General features: G+C 45.4%; 3 protein-coding genes across 5 annotated transcripts; 2 read left to right on the forward strand and 1 right to left on the reverse strand.

The window, feature by feature from the left end:
• Positions 1 to 222: 222 nt before the first annotated feature.
• LOC147191238 (uncharacterized) lies at positions 223 to 10,456 on the reverse strand. Its single transcript, XM_086137478.1, has 7 exons — positions 10,444 to 10,456; positions 8,350 to 8,420; positions 3,354 to 3,517; positions 3,061 to 3,182; positions 2,635 to 2,864; positions 2,309 to 2,510; positions 223 to 2,208 (listed from the first exon to the last, which is right to left on the reverse strand). The coding sequence occupies exons 1-7, from the start codon at positions 10,454 to 10,456 to the stop codon at positions 2,183 to 2,185; spliced, it is 828 nt and encodes a 275-aa protein (XP_085993604.1). The 3' UTR covers positions 223 to 2,182.
• Positions 10,457 to 10,536: 80 nt separating this feature from the next.
• LOC147191239 (HLA class I histocompatibility antigen, alpha chain G-like) lies at positions 10,537 to 12,244 on the forward strand. Its single transcript, XM_086136753.1, has 3 exons — positions 10,537 to 10,865; positions 10,947 to 11,043; positions 11,771 to 12,244. Exons 1-3 carry the CDS (start codon positions 10,586 to 10,588, stop codon positions 11,808 to 11,810), a joined length of 417 nt encoding a protein of 138 aa, XP_085992879.1. The 5' UTR covers positions 10,537 to 10,585; the 3' UTR covers positions 11,811 to 12,244.
• Positions 12,245 to 12,864: 620 nt separating this feature from the next.
• LOC147191240 (H-2 class I histocompatibility antigen, D-D alpha chain-like) lies at positions 12,865 to 20,837 on the forward strand. Of its 3 annotated transcripts, none has more exons than XM_086136729.1 (8): positions 12,865 to 13,027; positions 15,582 to 15,848; positions 15,950 to 16,228; positions 16,769 to 17,077; positions 17,194 to 17,301; positions 17,395 to 17,412; positions 18,223 to 18,277; positions 18,377 to 19,402. In XM_086136729.1, exons 1-7 carry the CDS (start codon positions 12,964 to 12,966, stop codon positions 18,255 to 18,257), a joined length of 1,080 nt encoding a protein of 359 aa, XP_085992855.1. In that variant the 5' UTR covers positions 12,865 to 12,963; the 3' UTR covers positions 18,258 to 18,277; positions 18,377 to 19,402. The 3 variants fall into 3 exon arrangements, with proteins under 3 accessions (XP_085992855.1, XP_085992854.1, XP_085992857.1); XM_086136728.1 differs by having other exon boundaries at positions 12,866 to 13,027; positions 17,191 to 17,301; XM_086136731.1 differs by lacking the exons at positions 18,223 to 18,277; positions 18,377 to 19,402 and adding an exon at positions 20,543 to 20,837 and having other exon boundaries at positions 12,866 to 13,027; positions 17,191 to 17,301.
• Positions 20,838 to 24,675: the final 3,838 nt, after the last annotated feature.

The raw sequence follows: 24,675 nt of genomic DNA on the forward strand, positions 1-24,675 counted from the left end.
GCATCCTGTGGCCCATCAAATGCCTTGCCTTTGTACGCACAGCATTGAGTCCAGGATGGTCGGTGATGCAGTCAAGCACCTGATTGAAGTGTTCCTCTCCTTGTCGACGTACAGTCACTCCTTCTTGAATTTCATGGCAGCAAACACATTCAACTGCTGTAGGCATTTGCTGGCATTTACCACAAGTACACCTGAAATTAACAAAAGTATAATACTGAGCGATGACACCATGAGCGTAAATTTTATTGAACAAGCGTATTGCTCACAGTTGTCACTGGGTGGTACCACCGCACTACGGTTCGCTTACATTACGGAATGTCCTGCCATACTTATTTGTCCATATTTATTTGTCATGTCCTTGTTTATGATGATACTCATGCAGCGGGTTATACCGGAGACAAATTCCTTGTGTCTTCGACATACTTGGCCAACAAAGAGGATTCTGATTCTGATTCTATAGCCATCAATCAATAATTCTGTTGTTTATGAAAACATTTGATTCAAAATATACAATATATGGATGGAATACAGTACAAAAGTAAAAAAAAGTCATGACAAAAATCTCTCAAGTACAAGTCAAAAAATGATTTGCTAAAAAGAAGACTCAAGTACCGAGTAGGCTAACTGCTTGAACATGAAGTCTGATTATTTTTTGAAACAATGTCATCAGATATAAAAACATAAAATTATGTGCACATGCCTGCATCTTCAAACCATAAAAATAATACCAGCCTATATTTGACCAATCTTGTAATCTCGATGGGTCTTGTCTCCATTCCATGTCAGGTCGTCTGGGCACATTGTTTGCATCCTGATGAGCGTCTGGCTCGTACATGTAAGGTCCAACATGTAAAATTCCAACCTCCTCTTCTTCCTCCAACTCTTCAAAAACGTGGATATCCTCACTTGCGCTCGATCGATCGCTTGCATCGCTGTTTGAATCACTGTTTGAAATGATTTGCATTTCGGCCGTATGGAGACCTGCCATCGCCGTTCTCCATGTGACGTATCACTTCCGGGTTCCGCCCCTTTCAGGCCGGAACTTCGGAAAATCGAATATTTTGTGAAATATACAACAGATAAATTATATTTTCATGCTTTATTTGGTGGACAATGTTTAAGTACTTTCATTGTGACCCTATTTGGCATTTCATGAAATTACTTCACACTTGGCCTTTAAAGCACTAATTACATAACGACCAAAAGGTGTGCAGCTAAAGGGATAGCCCTACAGTGCCAGCTGTTGGTCCCAAACCGAATCATAACATTGCGAGAGACAAAGAGACTTGTGTTCCTAGCACTTTACGCCGCTCTGACAGTGTAGCCGCCGTTAGCCTCCAGCTAGCTGCTGGCCAGCTATCCCCGCGCAGCCGATGTCGTAGCAAACGCAACAATGTGATGAGACACTGATCAGACAGTCCACATTTGACTAGACACTGATCAGAGTCTTCAGCGTGACTAGGCAATGATCAGAGAGGCAACCACTTGATGAGACACTGATCAGAGACGAAACCGGGAAGGTGCTGGGCGGGGCTGCGAAGATGCAGAGCCAATCATAAATAAATCCACTCGTGCTGTCATTGGTCGATGTCATGCCAGGAACGAATCGTGCATATAGCCAAGTACAAAACGTCGGAGTCATTCTGCATTTTTTTCTGAATACAGTACTTTGGAAAAAAACACGATAAATGAAGCGCAATATAGCGAAGGATTACTGTATACACACACCTTTTGTCAAAGCTTCTGAGAAGGGACCGGATCCGGGGCTCTGCATACTGCAGCTCAACCATCTGCTGCAGGAGCAGCAGCCACCTCTTCAAGACCAGGAGCTTTGGGAGGAGGATGCCCATGTCGGCGTTGTCCTCCCCCCGCAGGCTGTTCAGGATGTCCGCCACAGGATTCATGACAACCCTGTACTCTGTCAGGACCTGAGAATTTCAAAAGCAAACTAGACGCGCGAGCGACTCATCCTCACAGCGGCCAAAATTGGCTGTTTTGACGGGAACTTGTTCGCTTTGTGACCTTTGCCCATCGTCCATTCATTCAATCGATACTATTTTTTTTCATAACGTGATGTGTTGATTCACAAACGCCGCTCCTGCCTCGCCCATGGGCTGGTGAATAATGATGTTGTTGATTGCCCCCACGTGCTCAGGCACAGACATCACCTCCAGCAGCGCATTCACACTGTTGAAGTAGGAGCTCCAACTACAGAGATAACGCACATAAAAATTTTTTTTAAAAAAAATACAGAAATTCAAATTCAAAACCTTAAGAGAATTAATATAATTCATAGCTTGGGTAATACCTGTACTAACGACAGCAGGAGTCAGCAGCTTCCGCTTGATGGCCACCTTGATCTGATTGGCAGCAATCGGGCTCCGGTTCTGGAGGGTCCAGAGGTACTGGGCCTTGGCGAGTGCCTTGCGCCAGGGAGTGTCCCCGCTGCTCCAGCCCATGACTTCGCTGAGGTCGGCCGTCGCCATGAGATTCATGGTCTGCACGCTAGACTAAAATAAACATTATAACATCAATTTGTTAGTTCGGACAATGTTTGCCATCTTCATTTGAGTGTTCTTGATGAAGTAGCAACTCGCTTTAAAATGTAAATCCTCAAATTCTACTATTTCTTACCAGCAGCGGTGGCAGAGTGATACGGAGATTGGCGTCAATGTCCTCGGCGCCAAGCTGCCCTTGGACATCGCAAAGCTCCTGAGCCACCACCCCCTCCTGCTCGCCCAATGCGTCGAAAGCCGCGACATGATTTGCGCCATTGTCTGTGGTGGTAGCGACCACTTTACTGGCAATGCCAAACTCCTGGTGGATAGCGTGGATGACTTCTCCCATGGGGCTCTTTTGCCTGGCTGACCCGGGAAAAACACGAGGGGCTAAGTGATATCATTCAAATCAATATAACAATATTTGTTTTAATTTCTCTCCCTTCAGCTCCCTGCATGCCAGGGTTGCCGCACACCGACCAGCTGTCAGCAGTGGTTCCCACCCACGCCTGCTTCTGCAGCAGGTTGTCGAGTTGCAGCTTGGCCTGTTCCATCAGCTCACCAAGTTGCCTCCCGAGGGTCCTCCTGGACATGAGGTGGAACTGAGGACAGAGGTCGACAAACATCTCCCTTGTGTCGGGGTGTTCACAAAGTCTGAGGGGGGAAAGTGTCTCCACAAACCACCTGGGAATTGGAATTTGAAAACAATTTCATAAATCTGCTATTAAACAAAGACGAATTAAATTAGCAGCATTAGAAATACGTTTTTGTTCATTTTAAATGGAAACATATGAAACTGAAACCTGAGAGAAAATGAAAGGGACACCATTATTGTTCGATTTCATTTTTCCTCACCTTGTGACAATCTTCTCGGCCATGTCCTGGCTGAAGTTGTGCATGACAGATTCCTCCACTGAACGCTGGCGCCTCTTGGAGGGCTCCTCCACGGAGTGGCCACGGCCACGCTTGCTGTTTCCAGCCAGCGCAGCTGCGAGCTCGAGCTTCTGTCCAGGGTGTGCCTAATAGACCAAAAAAATAAATGGTAAAAATAATGTTTCTTCAATGCTCAGATGCTCAGTATTGACAAGCATTGTGGCATCTGGTTTGACTTCACCCTTTGCACATGGAGGCTGGCCGAACCACAGTACACCTTTCGGACAAACTGTGTCGCAACACCGAATCGCTATTTATTTTTAGACTCTTTTTTGGCCAGCAAACATTTCACCATACCTTCCAAAAAGCGTGGCCAGTGGAAGAGTCCCATTCGATGGCTCTGAATCTGATGTCATCACCTCATTGTATGACTTACTGACGCCTAATATAGTCATCTGCACTGTCCTCATCCTTGACGTACTTTCCTGGATCTACAAATTACGACCACAGTTTGAAAAGGTGTACAATATTCAAGTCGCTTTTGTTTTCATTTATGCAGTATTGCCCATTTTGAATATATTTTCACTTGCAGTTGCGACCTGGCAGTGTATGGCAGAGTAAAACGACACAAGATGAAGCCAAAGAGAAGTATAGGTACATATAGTTACATCAGACATTTCATTACAAAATGCATAATGTCCATTTTATTCACGATCACAGATGCAGTTTTCTATCGAACTTGGTTTCAACCCAATTTATTTTAATCAGTGCTTTTCTCATTTGAAAAACATTGCACAAAGCAGGTGTATTGCCGCAATGAATTAGCACAAGTGCTAATTCTCAACACTTGTTCTAAGGAGGCCGTGAAAGTGAATCATGAATCAGTTTACCTGGGGAAAGCATCTTAAAGTGGGAAAACACACATCTCCATTGATTTATTGCACTTGTAACACGGGTTACGTCTGTTTTATAATTGCTAGAGATGATGAAACACTCTGGGGCAGACAACGGGTTTCTACTTGGACCAGTAAGGGGACACTAGGTTCGATTCACTGGAGCCAATGATGTCACCATTGAGGGGGTGGCATGGGCAAAGAAACAAGACAACAGTTGTAAAACAATTACCTTTTATATCAAACATAAACACGTGACAACAAAATTATTATCACGACAAACACAGTGACAAAACGGTAAATAAATCCAATTTAGTCTCAACCTCTTAGTTGACCTTTCCTTCAAGCAAAATAATTGGTGAACACCTTTCTCAACACCGGTGTGAGTTTCTTTTTTTTCTTTCAATCTGAATGAAATAACTAAGCACAAAATGTTCTTGTCAACTCCTGTCGTACAAATTAAATTCTTCTAAACATCACCAACACAAATAAAATAAAATAAAGTTCATCAAATGTAATATACTGTATGTTCTTTGGTTGGCTCGCCACCACCACTGTACCCCCTTTTCCAGCACTTGGTAGAAGTCAGGGCACCGTAATGGAATCCACTGCACTGAAGGCACGCTAATCCCAGCGCTGTCCTCAATTAGAACTCCACAAAAGACCCGGCCAGAAGAATGTCGAACGAGACTCCGACGACGTTATACGGTCGGCGATATCCCAGCGGTACGGAAAGCTAACGGCTACGATAGCCAGGCACAGTGCTCGAGGTTGCGTAGAATGACTCTCTCTTTCTTCCGAAACACTTATTTACAACAGTCGAAGAATACGTCCGTTCGCGTTCAGGTCCCGTCAGAAAAAAAAGCGAGATAGGTTGCGCCGCACGTTCGTGACGTCACGAAGGTGAAAACGGCACCTCTCATTCGCTGACACCCCACTAGTATTCTGTGCCCTGATTCGTTCGGGCCACGGCAATATTCAGTTCTGTTTAATTAAGCAAATTTTAACGACGCTACTCTTTTAGTCAATATAGATTTTGGTTAAGTCCACTCCCCATTGCCTCATGCCATAATCTGGGTTACACACTTTTATGGCGAAATTCTCGATCGAGTCGAGTCGATTCGGCTTCTCAGCACAGATGTGGCATTTTCTATCTCAGCTCATTAGTTTAAACACAGCTATTGTTGTATATACAGTTTTATTTTAATCTGTCTGCTTGAGCAGTCTGATGTGCGCATCATAGTGCTGAAAGCAAAAGCTACTTTGCAGCACTCCCTGCTGTGGGGCCCCTTGATATGGAGCTGCACCATTTGCCCTCTGCACCGAGTCTCGCTTTTCTCTCTCACTTACTCATGCACACTCACCAGAAACAGATCCTCACTGAGACTCAGAAACACATCATTACTGTATTTACAGTCATACATTTCAAACTACTGTATTACTTGAACTATGATGATTAAAGGCAGCCATGACAAAAAAAGCCAGTCCAGTCAAACCTCGGTTTTCGTCCATAATCCGTTCCAGAAGGCTGTTCGAAAACCGAAATTGTTCGGAAACCAAAAACCAAGCTCTTTTTAAAGTAAAATAATTTATTGAACACGTCTGCTTTTTTTTTGTTCCAAGAATCTTTATTGAACAAGTCAGGATTCTCAGTAAACAGAAAACAAAACAAACACGTTATTAATACATACACATATTACAAACATTTTAACAAAAAAGAAGCCAGGGGATTTTAAAAAAAACATTCAAATAAGGAGCATATAGCCAGAGTCTTTGAACAAGTCTGCTCACAATGGAAAGCAACACAAGGAAGCGTCACTTGCTCGTCTACCCGAGGAAGCGTCACTTCCTTGTTTAAGGAAGCCGAGAGGAGTCAAATGGTGAATTCAAGTGCGCTTAGTTTGTTCGAGAACCGAAATTTGTTCGTCATCCGAGGCATAAAAACCTTGAAATTTTTGGTCGAAAACCGAATTGGTCGAGAACCGAGGCGTTCGAAAACCGAGGTCTGACCGTATATTGTAGATACATGAAAAACTGCGATAAAGCAACATGAAAGCGTTTATATGAAAATCTCATCACAATCTATTGATCCACAACATGAGCCTTTTTCAACACGATGTAATCCAATAATACTAAAGGGGAAAAAAAACTACTGTACAACTTTTTTGATTAAAAATGTATAAATACTAACAAACACTAACTGAAGTAAGACAAAATCTCAAAACCAAAACTCAGAACAAAAACAAACCTTTTATGAACAAGATGACAACTCAACAATATATTCACACAAAAGTTACAAACATTTCACTCCGACAAAGAAAAACTGAATTGGAGCAATCTTGCAAGTGGTGCATAGAATTCAGTCATCTTTGGAGCATGAACTGATGAAGCCTGCTCAGATGAGAGGCCAAAGTTTCATTGATCACTGCTCATCTCAATAACACACTTGTGACTCTTAGCCTGATACTTCCATGAGAAGCTCAGGCTACAAATTGAGCAGGAAAACGTTTTTTCACCAATGTGTCTTGTTTTGTGACGCTTTAAAGATATCTTGTGAGAGAACCTTTGGCCACAAACTACACAGACAAAAGGTTTCTCACCCGTGTGTGTTCTTTTGTGAACATTAAAGATTCCTTTCAGAGAGAGTCTTTGTCACAAACTGCAGGAAAAAAGTTTCTCACCAGTGTGGGTTCTTATGTGTTTTTTTAAGTATGCCTTTTTAGTGAATCTTTGACCAAAAGGTGTGCAGGAAAAGGCGTCTCATCAGGGTGTGTTCGTGTGTGTTGAGTCAAATGTCACAAACTAAGTATCTTTTGTCACAAACTGGGCAGGCAAAGGCTTCTCACCAGTGTGGGTTCTGATGTGTGCTGTCAAATGTCCCTTTAAGGAGAATTTTTAACCACAGACTGAGCAAGAAAAATGTTTCTCGCCAGTGTGTGTACGTTGATATATGTATATGACGTTTTACGTGTTGCTTCTGGGAGAATCTTTGGCCACAAACTGCGCAGGTAAAGGGGTTCTCACCAGTGTGGGTTCTCTTGTGTAATTTTAAGCTTCCCTTCTGAGAGAATCTTTGGTCATAAACTGAGCAGGCAAAGGGTTTTTCACCAGTGTGTATTCTTGTGTGTATTTTTTAAATGTCCTTTCTAAAAGAATCATTGGTTACATACATTGTAGGAAAAACGTTTCTCCCCAGTGTGGGTTATTGTGTGTATTTTTAAGTGTCATTTATCGAAGAATATTTGGTGACAAACTGAGCAGCCAAAAGGTTTCTCACCAGCGTGCATTTTCATGTGCATTTTTTAAGGTTCGCTTCTCAGAGAATCTTTGGCCACAAACCAAGCAGGCAAACGGTTTCTCACTATTCTGATGTGTCTTTTTATATATCCCTTCTCTGAGAAACTTTGGCCTCAAATTGAGCAGGCAAAAGGTTTCTCACCGGTGTGGGTTCTTGTGTGACGACTTAAGCTTTCCTTCATATGTCTCTTCAAACTGCCTCCATAAGAATAAGTTTTCCCGCACTGAGAACATTTCCAGCGTTTGTCGGTTTCACATGTCATATCACCTTCAGACGGTTTATCATAAGTCTCAGTAGAGTGTGGAGCCATGTCATCACCACCCCGATGGTGGAGCTACGAGGCCATCTGGGATTTTGTGTGTCTGTGTGTTTCTATTTCGTTCATGTTTGGTGATGTTCCGGGTGTCGCTCATCTCGGCGTGCGTGCATATGTGTACGTGTGCGTGGTTGGGCACCCTTGTGCGTTTGTATATGCTTGCACGTGCGCGATCAGGTCGATCGCGGGAGGTTAATCTCTTCAAAAGTCTGCTTGGAGGTCTCGCCCCTCTGCCCGCTTCACTTTGGCCCTCATCTTCACTTTTGAAAGGGACACCAGTCAATGACAACTTGCAGATATACTCTTCCTCCTCCTCCTCCTCTTTGATGTAAGGACGACTTCCTTCATTTCCCTTGGTGTGTAGGTGCTCTTCCTCCTCCTCTTTGATATGAGTGTGCCCTTCGTCCTCCTTTTTGATGACATGGGGGTCTGGTTCCTCTTTTTCTTGAATGCAGGGGTGCTCTACTGAACATCCTCCACTTCCTCCTTAATGTGGGGGCACTCTGGATCCTGCTGCCCAGGACCGACATCTTCACTGGCGTCTTCAAGACACACAAAGATAAACACAAAACGCTTGGTCATGACAGAAAAAAATAGATCAAATCATGCCCCCCCCCCCCCCACCCCCACCCCATGAGTCGGTGCTATCAGTGCTGTCAGTGCTTGATTTTCCCTGGTGGACAGTCCAAACAGGTAAATATAGCCTGTTTTTTTTCTTTTTTCATCTACGCATGTCATCTTTATTAAAATAAAGGTTTCCTTTGTGACAAAGTAATGTTGATGATTTTTAGCATAGCAGCTACAGCAGGGAAAATTTGCAGCTTTTTTTTTTTTTTTTTTTTTTTAGAAAGGGAGGAAAGTCGAGAATCCAAGTAAACAAAGCAGAGAAATTACGCACGAGACAAAGTCATCGTGTTCATGATTGAAAAATCTTTTTTGTCTCTTCCCATATCGTCTCAAAACCACACGAGCCAGTTGGAAACAAATAATAGAATCTTAAAAAGAACACTAAAATGGATAGAGAGCCAGTGAATGGATGCCAGTGTAGGAGTTATGTGCTCCCTCTCCCTCTTAGGAGTACCAGTCAGGAGGCAAGCAGCAGCATTCTGGACCAACTGGAGATGCTTAATGGAGGATTGGCTGACCGCAAAGTAAAGTTCATGAAAGTCATCCAGCCGGGATGTGATGAAGGCATGAATGACTGTTTCAAACTGCTTTTGAGAAAGGAAAGGCTTTCATTGTCACACATTTTTTGCTCTTATAAGGATACATTCAATCGTATTACGTTCCATCAAACTGTCAAAAATAGTTGCCAAACCACCATAATGTAATCCGACATTACATTTTTGCTAAAACTCCTGAACAATCTTTACAGTTGCCAAACAAACATGGAAAAAGAAAAAAAATAATCCCTCTCGAAAACGTGGGAATAAAAGCGGTGTTTTGCCGAGATTCCAGTCAATCCGGTTTTGCTGGTTGTCCAGCAAAAGTCTTCAAATTTTCAAAAATAGGATTAGGTAATTCTGCAGATCGTACTTCTACTTTCTTGTTAAATCAAAGAAAGTCACAAGGAACTTGAATGAAAAATTATTTTCATATTTGCCGGATTGGAAGAGCTAGCAGCACAGTGTCTAACCAGCGCCATCTTGGTTACATTTTAGGCATGAAGTGACATCATTAAAACATCCTTAAAACGTAATCTGCGCAAATGTGTAATTTCTGAATTGTGTATAAAAGTGGTAGCTACCAAAAAGTAGCTCTCACATTCAAAAAAGGTTGGTGACCCCTGCAATCAAGCGAAAGAACGAGAAGTGGCCAAACCCGCTCTGGTCGAGCCAACTCGGGACCTCTCGAAAACAGAGTCCTTGTCCTCATTTGTTCCAAAGAAATCATCCTCGAAATCTGCTTTTGTCCTGCACACATTTTCACACGATCCATTACAACAGACACACTCTTACCATGTTAACTGCTGGGTGACGAAACACGTCTCTTTGTTAGCGGCTAGCAAGCTAGGCTAAGTAGGCTGAACTTGCCGCAATTCTATTTCCGTGTTCTATTGCATCTCTCCAGCAAGGAGCTATTTTGGGGTCGACATATTACCGTAATGTATGTGTAAGATGTATCATCTTTTCTCCTCACATGTTCAAGCCATCGTTGATCCTCCTACACATTCCCTATTTTTTAAGATAAGATATCCTTTATTTGTCCCACACTGGGGAAATTTACAGTCTACAGCAGCAAGATTGTGGGGAGAAAGAAGAAAGAAGAAAAACAAAGTGTTTGCATTCACAAAATAAATGTTACAGTTTCAATGTATACCGTTCAATTAAGTGCAATATAAATATAGATATAGATAAGGTTTTGTTGTCTCACATTTTCTCCATCTTTCAAGCCACTGTGCATTTTCTCCAACTTTTGTCCTCACTTTCTCTCCATCGTCATGCTAATGTTTTCCCTCACACATTCTCTGACTTTCATCCTCTTGTTCATCCTTTCCCTATTTCGTCCTCTCACACCTCTACATAATTTATCCTCCCACATTTCTATTCCGTAAATTCTTCTCACCCTTTCTCTGCATCCTTAGTCCTCTCGCATGTTCTCTCACTCTTTCACCCCCTCGCTCATTCTCATCCTCTTTTGCCCTCAATGGTTCTCTCCATCTTTGCCTTGGTTTGCAGAGCTTCCCACGGTGTCTCTCCTCCAGAAGATGCCCTCCTCTCCCGTCACCTGCCACGCGACGGGTTTCTACCCCAGTGCGTCGGCCCTTTTTTGGAGGAAGGACAGCGAGGTGATCCACGAGGACGTGGAGATGGGGGAGACCCTCCCCAACCATGACGGAACCTTCCAGACCACAGCCCACCTGAAAGTGGAAGTGACGGCCGGCGTGGAGGGCAAGTATGAATGTGTGTTCCAGCTTGCCGGCGTCGAGGAAGACGTCGTCACCAAGCTGGACAGAAGAATCTACCTGAGCAACGCGCGTATCCAAGGTGATGACACGCATTGACTTGATTTGTGACAAGCCATTGACGTGTTTCTCTTCATCACACGCTCTTTGTTGCCATGTGAAGAAGAAGAAGTCAGGAAGATGATGGCCATTGCTTTCACGTTGGTGATCCTCGCTCTGGTGGTGGTGGTGGTGGTTGCCGGGTTCCATCACCAGATAAGGTGAGCGACACAAATGCTTCGTCGGTCAGGAGGAGCCAAAGGGAAGATTTGCCTCGCGCCTTTTTGACAAAAAGTGAATGTAACATTGTTTGTCTTTCCTTTCAGCCATACACCCTCGATCGTATTAGTAAAGCATTTTCTGTTTCCTTTGAGCCACATTCAACAAGGCAGTTCTACGAAGGTCTGAATTAGAGCTCTGTTCCCAAAGTGTGAATGGGGATAATCCAAAACGACAACAAATTGTTGCCATGTATCATTTAAAGGAGAAAAACAGCACTCAACAGTACTGTAATTTGAAAAACACACAGTAATGATTTTAATTCAACAGGTTTTATTTTCCTCACTGCATCACTGGTCTTGGCCACCGGAGGGCAGTATAATACAGTCATTGAGACATCCGAATTGCTTTCTCTCTCGCTCGCGCTCGTATTTTTTAGTCTGCGCTCACAGGTAAAGCAAAAAACAAAAAAAATAAGAAAAAAGTCGGTTCAACAATGACTTATATCTTGAAAAATTCTGAAGTCGGGTCACCCGTATGAGGTGGTACCTTACTGTGTAATACAGTGACTACCTGGAATTAATTGAAAAAGGCAAAAGAGCGTGAGGATTTCTTTTACATCTTTGCAAGATCCATTCAGCTGAGAGTACCTTGCTTGAGCAAATGTACTTCCTTCATGCGTGTGACTGACCCCCCCCAACAATCTCACATTGTGTTTTGCTCCCTCAGCCATTGCCTGATTCAGAGGTTGTTTCCAAGTTTTGACTGAGCCCGTTTCGGAGCGTCATAGGATGAGTTGGCTCACATGGACGCCACGAGATCTTGGGTTTCTGGAGAGGGTTTCGGTGACATGGTTTTGTGCATTTGCTGTGCTCTGCTTTCTCCAGGTGTCAGAACGTAGGAGAACTTGGATTTTAAAACAAATGTTATTTATTCTTCACATGGGTGATTGGTGCAATCATATTTTTTCAACGCTCAAAATTTGTTTCTGTTTTTGGTGTACTGTGCAAGGTTAGATTTGAGGAGTGCCTTGGATTGCTTTCTTCTGTCAGTGTCGGTCTTAGTGTCGTGTTGGATTGTACAAAACCCACCAGGGTTGCTGCATGAAAATGTCTTATTTTTTCTCATCAAGCTGTTGAATCATTGAATGTATTTGAATGAAATATTAAATGAAAATGTGTTGGACTGTGAAATGCAGTTGAACTGTTCTTAGAAGATGCAATTTGTTTTTGAAAGCAGGCTGGATGCAAAGCGACAGGTTTCTGTTTGATTTCACACACACGCACACACACGCACGCGCGCACACGCACGCGCGCACACACACGCACGCACACACACAAATGTTATATGTATCCCCCAACATTGACTCACTCGTATCTCAAGGCATCACTGCAGTGATTTGGAAAGGCACAATTCAGCCTAATCACGTCATAATGCTTCACTCGGTGCTCCACTTTCCCACATTCAATATGTCGGCGACGTGTAGCAACCGGAAAAACGTCAAGGAAATCGAATGCCAATGGGACTGCACAGCAGGGTCACGTGATTTCAGAGAAACGCAAAGGAGCGCTTCCTTGTTGCAATTACCCCTCACTACCAGGAGAATGTCGCTGTTTCAGCACGAATCCCACAAACACTGTTTTCCATCTCATTTGAAATCCTCGAACACACACAACACAGTTGCGGTCATTTCAGCAACGTACGCAAAACGACGTAAGCGATTTAATTTCAAATCGGGCTGAAAATGTATTCTGGCAATGGAAAAAAAAGGGCCGGGTGACGTCACAGGCAGCCCGAATTCTAATTGGTTCAGGAGGTGAACTGGTCCAAGCGCGTCCCCCCCTCGTCTGTTATCTCGCTTGCGCCCGTGTGACAGACAGCCGCAACTTCTAACTACTTGTCCTGCTGCGACACAACTTTGGATGCCGAGAATGTATCTACTTGTCCTCTTTGTTGCGGCTCTGCAAACACCCAACGTGACGCCTGGTAAGTGCACTTTGTTGACAACTTATTTATTGCACGAAAGATTGTGAACCGACGCGTTAACGTTTATTCTCTTCGCGTGTCCGCTGCCTCAACATTGACCAGCACAAATATGTTATCGATTAAATATGGAAAGGCGAACCCACGGTCATGAAATGTTATACTGCGTCAGTCGTTGAGCAGAAAAAGATTAGCTTCAACGTTGCACGTTAATCTGCCCGTCGTTTTTTTTCTTGTTCTGGTCAACAAGGAGGGGCGGGGGTTAAAGTTCCTCATTCGGTGTCTACATTTCAACAATTTATTTCGTTATTTATTTAGTATTGATTGTGTTCCGGTTGCAATGGTTTGAAGCAGCAGTTCTCAAACGTTTTGTCAAGTACAAACTTCGGGAAAAAAAGTCAGAAGCTCACACCGCACCGCCACAATGCCTGACATGAAAATGGAGTCATGTGGTCGGCCTAAATGTTCACGAAACCCGGGGCAGCGGTTTTATTTCGAAAAACGACACTCCTATTATTGTCAGCCATTGAAAGGGTATGCGCCGCTTGATTCACAGGGCGCTTAAACGTAGGGACATAAATAAATGGACGTACTCAGTTAACGCTTTCATGCAAATGTGTTGGACATGAAAGTTAAACTCAATAGTTGAAAACGTACCGTGCGTTTGACTCGAAGGGAAGTTTTACATCTGTAATTACATGTATCTATTAAATAGATACATGACCCTTCGAGTCAAACGCTGCCAGGATATCAGAAATGTGGTCATCCAAATCTTTTATCACACCGAGTGAGAATAAATATGAAAGACTATCAAATATTGGATTGATGTAGATTTGATTCCAAACCAAGGTGATAATTATAACGTTATTCTTCAATGTAAAAAAACCCGCTTATCATAACAACACAACACTAATTGTTAAAATAAGCGGGGGGGTTTTTTTCACATTTTCAGCTAGTGGTGTGCCGCGGGATTTTTTCAGCGAAAGAAATGTGCCTTGGCTGGAAAAAGACACTGCTGTAGATCATGGCATGTCAACGAAGAGGACCGGTCATGACCGCGGAAGAGAAAGTGAAACGCACCCGATAAAGCCAAGCGGGTTACATCATACGAAACATTCAGGAGACGCTTGGAGTCGCAAAGACTCAAATCGACAAGAAATTGGCAGCAATTTCCCTGCTCAGAGTGAATTGCGAGCGGCTCGACGGAGAGTCGAGTCAATGAACGTTTCCTCAAATGCTTTACCTGTTTTGGTGCGAAAACCCTTCCGCTAACTGCACCGCTAATTAGGGAGAATGCGAGCTCCATGGCGCCAACTATGGGCATGGAGGACTTCGAAGCGTCCCGTGGCTGGCTTTAAAAGTTGGTTGCACGACATCAGCTGAGCAACGCTGTCGTGGGTGGCGATCGAGGGGAGGTCAAGTTTGAGACCGCGAGTGAGTGGAAAGAAAAGCCACCGGGTCTCTTACTCGATTCATTTTGCGGCAAATAGTCCGAACTTTGTTCTATTTGGTTCACATACCTGTACTGTTTGCTGCAGTTTTCGTGTTAGAAACAGTTTTTGGGCAACATGTGGTTGCAATTTGTTGCTTGTGTTGGTAACATACTTGCATGTTCATAAAGGACATGTACCATAGTCGTATCCCACATATGGAAATTCCGTTATAAGGAAAGATTGGACAAATATGAAATATGATTCGTTGCTTGAAAATATTTAGTGTATCGCTCGACTTCGACTGGTCGGACCAGAACCCGTCTGCAGCAATGCACTGGCTGAAATCGGTGATCAACAACACTGTTCTCATGAAAAAAAAAAGTAGATTCCGACTTGAAGTGCTCTATAAATACTGTTGACTTGAATGCCTTTGTTCTGTTCATGTTTGATATGGACCGTCAACAAATGCCTTTTTTTGAATGTACCGTATCTTGTGCTGACCCGGCCCGCATGTCAAATTTGAAAAGTCAATGTGGCCCCCGAGCCAAAAAGTTTGCCCACCCCTGATCTATTTCATTTCGAACGTCGTGTTTCTTTTGCGAGTGGTCATCACGTCACACTTTGAGAATCACCGTCGAAAAGTACGTCAACTCTTTTCTTCTCGATCCGATATGATTGCCTTTATTAAAAATGATCATCATCGGAAAAACACGTGTATAGCCTACGTTGAATTTCATGCGTGGATAGTTGATAACTTTCTAGTTTTTTTGTTTTTTGTTGTTGGGGTTTATCATGCATGACCTTTATCCAATGATTTGAATTATTTTTCAAATGAATGACAATCGTAAAATGGAAGGTCACTCGATTTCTTTTGAAAGTGTGTTTCAACCAACGGTGAGGAGCATTCAACATCTTTGAAGAAATCAAAGAGAGAAAACGATGAGTGTGGGGTTGTCAAATCACAGAGAAGCTTTGTGAGTCAGAATGTGCTCCGATCAAACGTGGCGTCAATCATGTCCAGAGTGTCGAGGCCCCGAGAGCGGATGGAGTCACGTCAACCACGCATTGCGCGAGGCTGCCGAATGGAAAGCAAAAGAATAAAATGTTCTTGTCTTTTCTTTCAGCGCTACATACGCTGCGTTATTTCACCACAGCGTCCTCTCAAATCGCAAATCTGCCAGAGTACTGGGAGGTCGCGTATGTGGACGGCGTTCAGATTTTACAGTTTGACAGCAACAGCCGGAAAACGAAAGCCAAGCTGGACTGGGTGAACAAAATCGCAGCAGAGGATCCAGACTTGTGGGAGCGAGAGACGCACGGCAGTATCGTCAGTGAGCAGTGGTTCAAAGTCAACATTGAAATCGCTAAAGAGCGCTTCAACCAAACTGGAGGTTGGTTTTCCGCTCGTACGACGTAGCGGATGTGCCCCGACTCATAAACACGCACGTCACTGCTGGCTTCTCTCTGTTCATCGTGTGCGTGACACTTTCAGGCGTTCACATGATGCAGCAGATGAACGGCTGTGAATGGGATGACGAGACTGGTGAGGTGGATGGTTGGGATCAGCTCAGGTATGACGGAGAAGACTTCATCTCATTTGAGTGGAAAAGGATGAGATGGATCGCAGCCAATCCACAAGCGTTCATCACAAAGAACAAGTGGGAACGATCGGACGGCCACAAAGAATACGGGAAGAGATACGTCACTGAGATTTGTCCTGCTGACTTGAAGACGTACGTGAGCAATGGGCGGGACTTCCTGATGAGAACAGGTGCGGTGGCCGCTCACACTCTCTCGTCCTCTCAGCCGTTCTCTTCATCTGTCCATCGTCCTCGCACGCTCTCGCTTTCTTTCACCCTCTCGACATGCTCGCCGCCGGTTGTCTTCTCGCAGTTTCTCGGCGCGCTTCCAAGTTGTCCTCGCTTGCCGTTTCCTTCGCCGTCTCACGCGTTCCCTCCATCTTCCACTCACAGGTACCATCTTTTGCTCTCACACCTTTGAGCCCTCGTTGACCCTCTCACACGTTGCCCCTTTTGCCTCCTCACCCTTTCTCCGTCCTTCAAGCCGTCGCGCATTTTGCCCGACTTTTCTCCGCTCCCGCTTTTCCTCCGTCTTGATCCTGACGCGTTCCGGCCGTCTTTTGCCCTCACACATTCCCTGAGCGTCATCCTCTTGCGCATGCTCTCCCTACTCTCCTCCCACATTTCTCTTTGCAAAGCTCTTCTCGCACTTTCTCCTCATCTTTGCTCCTCCCACGTGTTCTCTCGTCGTCTTTGGCCCCCCTAAGTCGTTCTCTCCCTCCTCGCCGCAGAGCTTCCCAAGGTGTTTCTCCTCCAGAAGACGCCTTCCTCTCCGGTCACCTGCTTCGCGACGGGTTTCTACCCCCTCACGTCGGATCTTTTCTGGAGGAAGGACGGCGAGCAGCTGCACGAGGACGTGGAGATGGGCCAGACGCTCCCCAACCACGACGGAACCTTCCAGACCGCGGTCCACCTGAAAGTGGAGGCGGCGCCCGACGCGGAGGCCAAGTACGAATGTGTGTTCCGGCTGGCCGGCGTCGAGGAAGCCATCGTCGTTAAGTTGGACGGCAAAAGCATCCTGAGCAACGCGCGCGACGCAGGTGAGCCACTTGAATCGTTGCGTCGCCTCGGATTGACTCTCGCCGAACGGTGTCGTGACGAGCCCTTCGCGTGCTTCTCTTCATGGCCCACATCTTTGTTGCCACGTGAAAAGAAGAAGAACGAGTCCAGATGGCGGTGGCCATCGCTGTCACGTTGGGGGTCCTGGCTCTGCTGGCGGCGGGGGTGGCGGCGGTCCTTGCCAAGCGTCGCCGGAACAGACAAGGTGAGGGACGCCAAGATCTGGTCCGTCGGGAAGATCCAAAGAGAACTGTGGCAAAAAGTCCGTCATCCTAACTTTCTTTCTCTTTCCTTCCAGCCAAATACTCTGCAGCGTGTAAGTAAAACATTTTCTGTTTCCTTTGAGCCACAATAAACGGGGCAGTTCCACGAAGGTCCGATTTAGGCCTTTGCCGCCCAAGCGTGAATCGGGAGTCGCTTGAAACGGCAGGAAGAGTCGGCTCCGTAACGATGCACACGTGAATGTTGATGTGAGAAGCGCCGTGAGAAGCTCTCGCTGTGCACCAAAAAAAACAAACAAAAAAAAAACATCGGTGCCTTTCATACGAGTTGAATTTGTTGAGTGGCCGCGCTCGTAACCGAAACCACTCGCGTCACAAATCCTCTTTGTCCAATGAAATAAACGGAAATGCCAATCAGCCTTTCCAGCCGTCCCCAAAAAGACAACAACAATGGTTGTCAGGTGTCATTTCAAATAGCCCTCCCGAAAATCGTATTTTAAAAAAAATCATACATACATGCACACAGTCATGAGATCATGAAATCGATTTTTGAAGGTCGAGCATGTTTATTTTTGTTTGGTCTCACTGCCGATTGACGGCCACTGAGCTTCGGCCATCTTGGACAGTTTAAGTCAGACGCAAATCAAGGCGTCTCAAATCCTTTGCGGTTATCGGTACGTCACTGATATTAGTTGTTTCGACACAGAGGATAAAGAATACGCAAAATGACACCGTGTACTGTACGGTGCAGACGCGGCAACAGTTGTAGAATGAAAAGACGCAAGTCGAAGATCGGACAGCGCCGCAAAAGTCATTCGGCAGTGAACGTCTCAGCGGAGCAAATCCTTTGGCGCGAGCGTGACTCGTTTCGCTTCACATCTCACTCTGCGGTTGCACTTCCTCAGCCGTTTCCACCAATTCCGAGCCCCTTGCCGAGTGAGACGCGGCGGCCGTCGCACGGTGAGTTAGCTCCCGCGCCATCTTTGGAATGTGGAAATGCTCTCGGCCATCTTGATGTGGATTCTCGTTCACGCTTTGCTTCGGCTCTTCTCCCTCCAGACGCCAAGAACACAAGTGGGCCTGCTGAGCACGTTCTCATCTGCTGAGCACGTATCCCCTCTGAAAACGCCGACGTTTTTTTTTTTCTTCTTCTTCAAGCGGACCATGAGTGCAATTTCGCTTCTGTTAAGTAGCACTCAAAGGTTTCTGGTTTTGGGGGGTTTGAGGTTTCTGTGTGAAAACGACTTTTTTTGTGTAGCAATCAATTGACTAATTCAAGAACTGAATGTCGTCAAGGTCACGATTGAATGGGATTTTATGGTCCTCCAAAAATGTGCTCGATGGTTTCGACGGCATCTCTGCATTCTTGTTTGATTGGATTTGCGGTTTGAAATGTCAACTTTATCGTCATAAGTTATGAATTAAGTGATTCTTTGGCACACCCCGAGAGGGAGCCCGCGGCCGAGAGCACGAGAACGATTCTTCCATCACCGCTTTCGCTTGAGCAAACAACTCTGCCAAAGCGCGCATTGATCAGAACGTCACGTGAACGATTGCGCTCCTCGTCCGAACCTTTTGGACCGATCGCTCGACCAGTGCCAAAGATGGAAATGGCCACCGGGGTGCACTACTTGGCCGCGACCAGCAGGGGCGCTGCAGGTTTGCCGTCTCGAGAGGTTGAGCGACAGCCCTGCCGGAAAGTGTCATGCTCTGTCTGGTTTTGATTGTGTTTGAGCGAAGGGCGTCGCCCTCCGGCAGGCGCGCCCGCTCCGCCGTTTCCCCCTCGAGCCTCGCCAAGCTTTGTCGCGCGGCCAAGTCTCTGTCGGATGATTGACTTTGCTCGCTGTCGTATGCTCGACCTTTCGCTCTGGTTTTGCCGTTGAACTTTGGAAGTATTTTCATGATTGCTTTTTTTTATTGATCCTGATCTTTGGTTTGGCTTAATTGGGCTTCTTCTCGCTGTTCCCTTGTACTTTGCCTTTTGTTTGATGAAGTGTTTTTTGCTTGTTTGTTTGCTTTTCCTGGCTCCTTGTGGCAAGCGATTTCAGCCTGGACTTTTTTGCAATAAATATTTTTGTTTTCGCACTTTGTCTGAGCCTGCGTTTCTGGAATCCAAAACATGATTCGGTTCAGTTCTGAAGAACCTGACAGAAAGCCTTGGTCAACCTGTTCTTCGTGACACGTTTGTGACTTGCGCAAATGGTAATCAACTTTCTTCCACTCCGTCCGTCGAAATGTTTCTCTTTCGATTTGTGACTTATTCCTCCACGCTTGCACGTGGTCACAGCAGGCCGAGAATGCCATGAGTCTCATCTGAATTTTGGCCTGTTTTACGACCGCTTCTCCCTCCTGCCCCCTCCCTCTCTCGCCTGGAAGTCAATTTTAAGGCCCAGACCAACAAAGGATGCACCTGCTGTGTCGTGCGGGCCAACACGGAGTGGTCACTCGCAACTTGCAGGCCACACGCAGACAAACGGCGGAGCGGTCGCCAGTCAATCGCAGTACGCGTACGAACGATCGCCTGCTTGATAGCCGATCACAAAGTCGTTCTGAAAAGGTTCCATTGAGCATTGCTCTTTTTTTTGTTCTTTACTTCTATGCGTGACGACTTCCAGTCTCGGACTTTAGTCGGTCCTTCTGCTTAGGCAGGGCTGCCCAACCTTTTTGGGCCCCAAGATCTACTTTTCCATCAAGTGACTTCCCACGGTCGACCCGTGACCGCGCAGGCACTTGCGCACGCCTGCCAGGATGAGCAACGGCCATAACGCCCCAAAGATGAACGACACGGAGAAATAACGTCGACACAAGAGTTTGGGGGGGTTGTGAAAAGCAAATCGCTTCCTACCATCGCGGGTGACCTGATGCGGAGGCACAAGACGCACTTTGGCAGCGTGTTCACGATCGTAGCTCACGTGTCGCGTTTTCAAATGCTTCTACCGGCACTCCAGATTGACATTCTTTCTTTCATCGGTAAATTGTGCATGAAACAGACTTGGAACGAGAATAATAACGACAAAAGATCGCAAGCTGCAAGTGCAGACTGCAGACCGCAAACAACTTCCGGTGTTTCAAGGTGAACTGCTTTTTATTTGATTTTCATTTTTAAATACTTTTTGTGAAAGTGAGCCTGAGTGGGCACAGTGTGCACTTGTGATGTGTCCGTCGCGACTTCGAAGTGAACGACGAGAGCCGGCTCTGTCATTTTCTCTCTCTCTCTCTTTCCAGGTGTCTGAAGCGAAGTTTGGCAGTGGCTCAGCTGCCGCGCTCAGAGAGAGAGACGGGAAGAGAAAGGGGAGGCGATCAGCCCGTCCAAGTTGAAGTATTTAGTTTTGTTGAATGCAAATTTAAAATAAAGCAAGGAGTAGCTTATGTGTGTTTTGTTCGCTGTTGCTGTTGCAGTTACTATTCACTATTTTTGTGATGATGCAGCATGTTTGATTGTTGTTGGTTGAAGTTTAATATTGTTGCTTGTTTATTGTTTGGAGCTTTTTTAATGTTCAATAAAAAAAGTGAAAAACAATTTCTTTGCTTGATAATTGTTGCTATTTAGTTCACCAAGTCATTTTCCAAAATGTATGCTAAATTTGTCATAAATATTGAAAAGAAAAACTAAAGTTAAAAGTGCCGTTTGAGAGCCATCAAGAGTCGACTGATCCAAATAAACCGGATCACCGAAAAGAGCCGAAAATCCCATCACGAGTGTGCACGAACACAAAAATATAGAATCCCGTGTGCCGATTTTCAAAGATGAAGCGATTTGGACAAGAGGAGTTCCTCCCCTAATCGGGAGCTACGCGGAAGTGAAGCTGTTGTGCCTCGTATGTGTCCAAAAGAAGATAACACAAGAAACCCGTTGAACCACTTGAACAAGTAGCACCCAAGTCATCAAGTGGAAAGCATGAAAAATGCGAACAGAGTTGGCACACCTTGCTGACGGAAACGTTCGCGGTTTAGTCGCTAAAAACGACCCGGCAGGCAGTGGCTATGATGCGAACGCCCTATTCATGGTCATAATTTCGAAAATATTATGTTGACATTATGAGGTGTATTTATCATTCCCGATTGGTCCATTTCTTCGGAAACTACGATGTTATTTTATGTTACTCTGCATTTGCTGTACAGTACAATAACACCGTTTGAAATGAATGAAAACAAATCTTTGTTGTCAGTAGCGGTGCTTTAAAAGTGGCAATTTAAAAGCCATGAAAAAACGGTTGTCGCTGCTCGAACAACACGTACTTGTCGCAACTGGTTCGTGACACAAACATAGTTCGGGGACCACCGCTTTACGGGGTCTTTCAAAATCATCTCCGAATCAGAACAGAAAATGTTTGACTTGGCGAGATTTGAGATCTTTTCTTCTCCTCTTTCATCGTGGAGGCGTTCATGCGCCACAAGTGAAACGAAACCGAAATTGAACTTGAACGCAGCTCAGAGTTGCTCCACTTGGGGTCGTTCGACACCCGGACCGCACGTGCGTGACAATGGCGAGAAAAAGTTCGGCACTTCGCCAAGCTTTTGCTGAGTCTTGGGCGCTGGTCGCCGACGCTGACGCTGACGCCGACGCCGGGGGTGGGAGCTTGTTTTGGCTGTCGGTGTGGCTGTTCACGCTGCTCCGGTGTTGTGTGGCGCTGGCCGCCGTCCCCCTGGTCAACCTCGGCGAGCTCCCCGCGGAGCGTCGATAGCGCCGGAGCCTCGCTGTCCGCTGTTAGGGGGAGTCAAACCCCCCTCTTTCAGAATGGTTTGCGCCAGCAGCACGGGGGAAGTGCGTGCGCTTGTTTGTACGGCCGGCAGTTTTGAATACAGCGGCACGTAACGAATACTCTGGTGTCCGGTGTCTCGTTATTCTGCAACAAACATACAGAAACAGCCGCTGCCTCGCTGTGGGAAGTCGGCGTGCCAGACTCTCCGAGTGGCCGGAGACAGAAGCGACAAAAGCCGCGAGTTTTGTTCATGAGGGTGCTTCGCATGTACAGGCCGGACTTGGCTCTGCTGCTCGGAGGGTTTTGCTTTCTCACCATGGCTGCCGTCTGGAAGTTACACAGTTTCGCGATGAGGATGAGGATAAAAGAAGGGGCCGAAATTAATGCGGGGAGGGGCGGGGGAAAAGTGTATCAAGGAGAATACAGTGGTCCCCTTGATTTACAACGTTATAAGATATCCTTTATTTGCCCCGCAATGGGGAAATTTACAGTCAGAGTTCAGAAAGGAAAACACTGGGTAGGGATGAAGGCGGTGATGATAAGGATGTGTATGTGCGTGTGATTGTCTGGTTGTGTATGCGTTGAACAGGCCGCAGCTGCTTCGTCAAGGTCTGCTCATGAAGACAGTCCTGGCTTATCAGTCCATGGCCGAGAAGGAGGGGGGTGATGGTGGGGGGCACTAGCATCCGTGCAAACATTCCATCCAGGGGAAAGGGGTCCAAATCGCGTTGTTTGTTTTGGAGGGACGACCGCCAACAATTTCAGGTGGCCTTGAGTCCGTGGCTGTATCCCTTCACTGGTGCCGATCAGCCAAATCCTCAATTCCTTTTCGAAGCGAGAATTCCAACTTCTCCATGTTGTTGTCGATCGTACGGAGACGCTCCAGAACCGCAATTGCGGTTGAGCTCAGTCACCGCTTCAGTCTGAGTGTTGGACATTCGCGCTAGACCATCGGGAATGACCGGCAGCTCCTTCACTTCCAATAAAGCTGCTCCCGTCGGTTGGATTTTGCGATAGAACAGGAAACTGCTAACACCAAACTGCAGCATACCTGCTATCAGAAGGCCGATAATGTAGATGTCTTCCTCCTCCTCAACGGACAGTATTGACAGGCACACCATTCTCCGCTTCCTCCGTGGATCTAGGGCAGGGGCGGGCAATTATTTTCCCGCGGGGGCCAAATGAGAAGTAGAAAATATTATGGAGGGCCGGGCCAAAAGTTAGAAATAGAAATAGAAAATAAAGAAGATAGCACAATGTCTTTGTATGCCAGTAATAATGTAACATTCTCCCCCACCATCACACTCAGCACCGGTTCTCCTCAAGGATGGGTACTGAGCCCCCTGTTGTTTACGCTCTACACATTTGACTGCTCTCCGACTCTTATTAGCGGTCCAGTTTGCGGAAAGTGTTTAACATGATAACAATCAAACCATTCTAGGAAATGTTCCTTTACTCGAGCCACAAGCAATTCACTCTGAGCATTGAAATTGCCAGAATCGGACTGAGGAAGAATCGCTTCCTTGTTTTTCAAAGTCTCGTAGATTTGAGTCTTTCCGACTCCAGGCGTCTCCTGAATGTTTTCTACTTTGTTACCCGCTTCATTTAATCAGATACATATCACTTTCCCTTCTATGGTCATTACTCTCTCCCTCTTTCTTTGTCTTCCCCTCCCTCCCTGTGCTCTGCAACTTGAAGTAACTGCGCCACCTGGTGTTGAAATACCTGTCATTACAAGTCCAAACGAAATGAATGCAATCAAACCTTAATTGTGCACCAATCTTCGGTGGGCCGGATTAAAAAGGCCAACGGGCCGGATCCAGCCCGCGGGCCGTAGTTTGCCCACCACGCCCCAAATAGAATAATGCAAATCCAATAAATGGGAAAAGATAAATGAAATTGTTATTTCTCTAGTTTTGTTAAAACGAAATTTAACATCCAAGTTTCAATTTCCGTTATCTGTAATTTGGTCTGAATATGGAAAATCTAATGAAATGATCGAAGAACACAGAAATCCAATAAATCTGCAAAATAAACTGGATAAATAAATAACGAAGAACATTCTTTATTTTAATGATTTGCATCGGAACACACACAAAAAACAACCTGCTTTAAGAAGCATTGAAACAAAATAAATAGGAACATTTTCAGGAACACGCTTTTGGAATAAAAATATCACACTCTCGGCCCCTGGCGTAAGAACAGGCCTCCTGTCTTCAGTTTATCCTTCACTTCTTGCTCCTCCATATTGGGGATACCAGGTCAAAAAAGATGCGGCCTTGCGGAGGGGAAGATTATTAAGAGGGCGGCGTTCCCGTGCGCTGGTTGTGCGGCTCATGTTTAGTCGTTAAATAGCAATTACAAAAAAGTATTCCTTCGTGTTGTATCCATACATCGTTTTAGTATACATTTTTATAAACATTTATTTATTTTAAAAAAAGTCAGCGAGAGAGAAGCCCGACCCGACCCGAAGCAATGATTGACATTTTAGGCCCGACCCGACCCGACCTCGGGCAATTTTTATCTCAGATGTAAACACGCGCGTACACACACACACACACACAACGTATATGTGTACTCTTTATTTTTATTCCAAAACTGTACATAGTGCATAAATGTGAGCATACAGTAATCGCTCGTTTATCGCGTTTAATG

The sequence above is a fragment of the Hippocampus guttulatus genome, chromosome 18 (assembly GCF_054856545.1).
Source record: "Hippocampus guttulatus isolate MCC_2025c chromosome 18, RoL_Hgut_1.0, whole genome shotgun sequence".
Classification (NCBI taxonomy): domain Eukaryota; kingdom Metazoa; phylum Chordata; class Actinopteri; order Syngnathiformes; family Syngnathidae; genus Hippocampus; species Hippocampus guttulatus.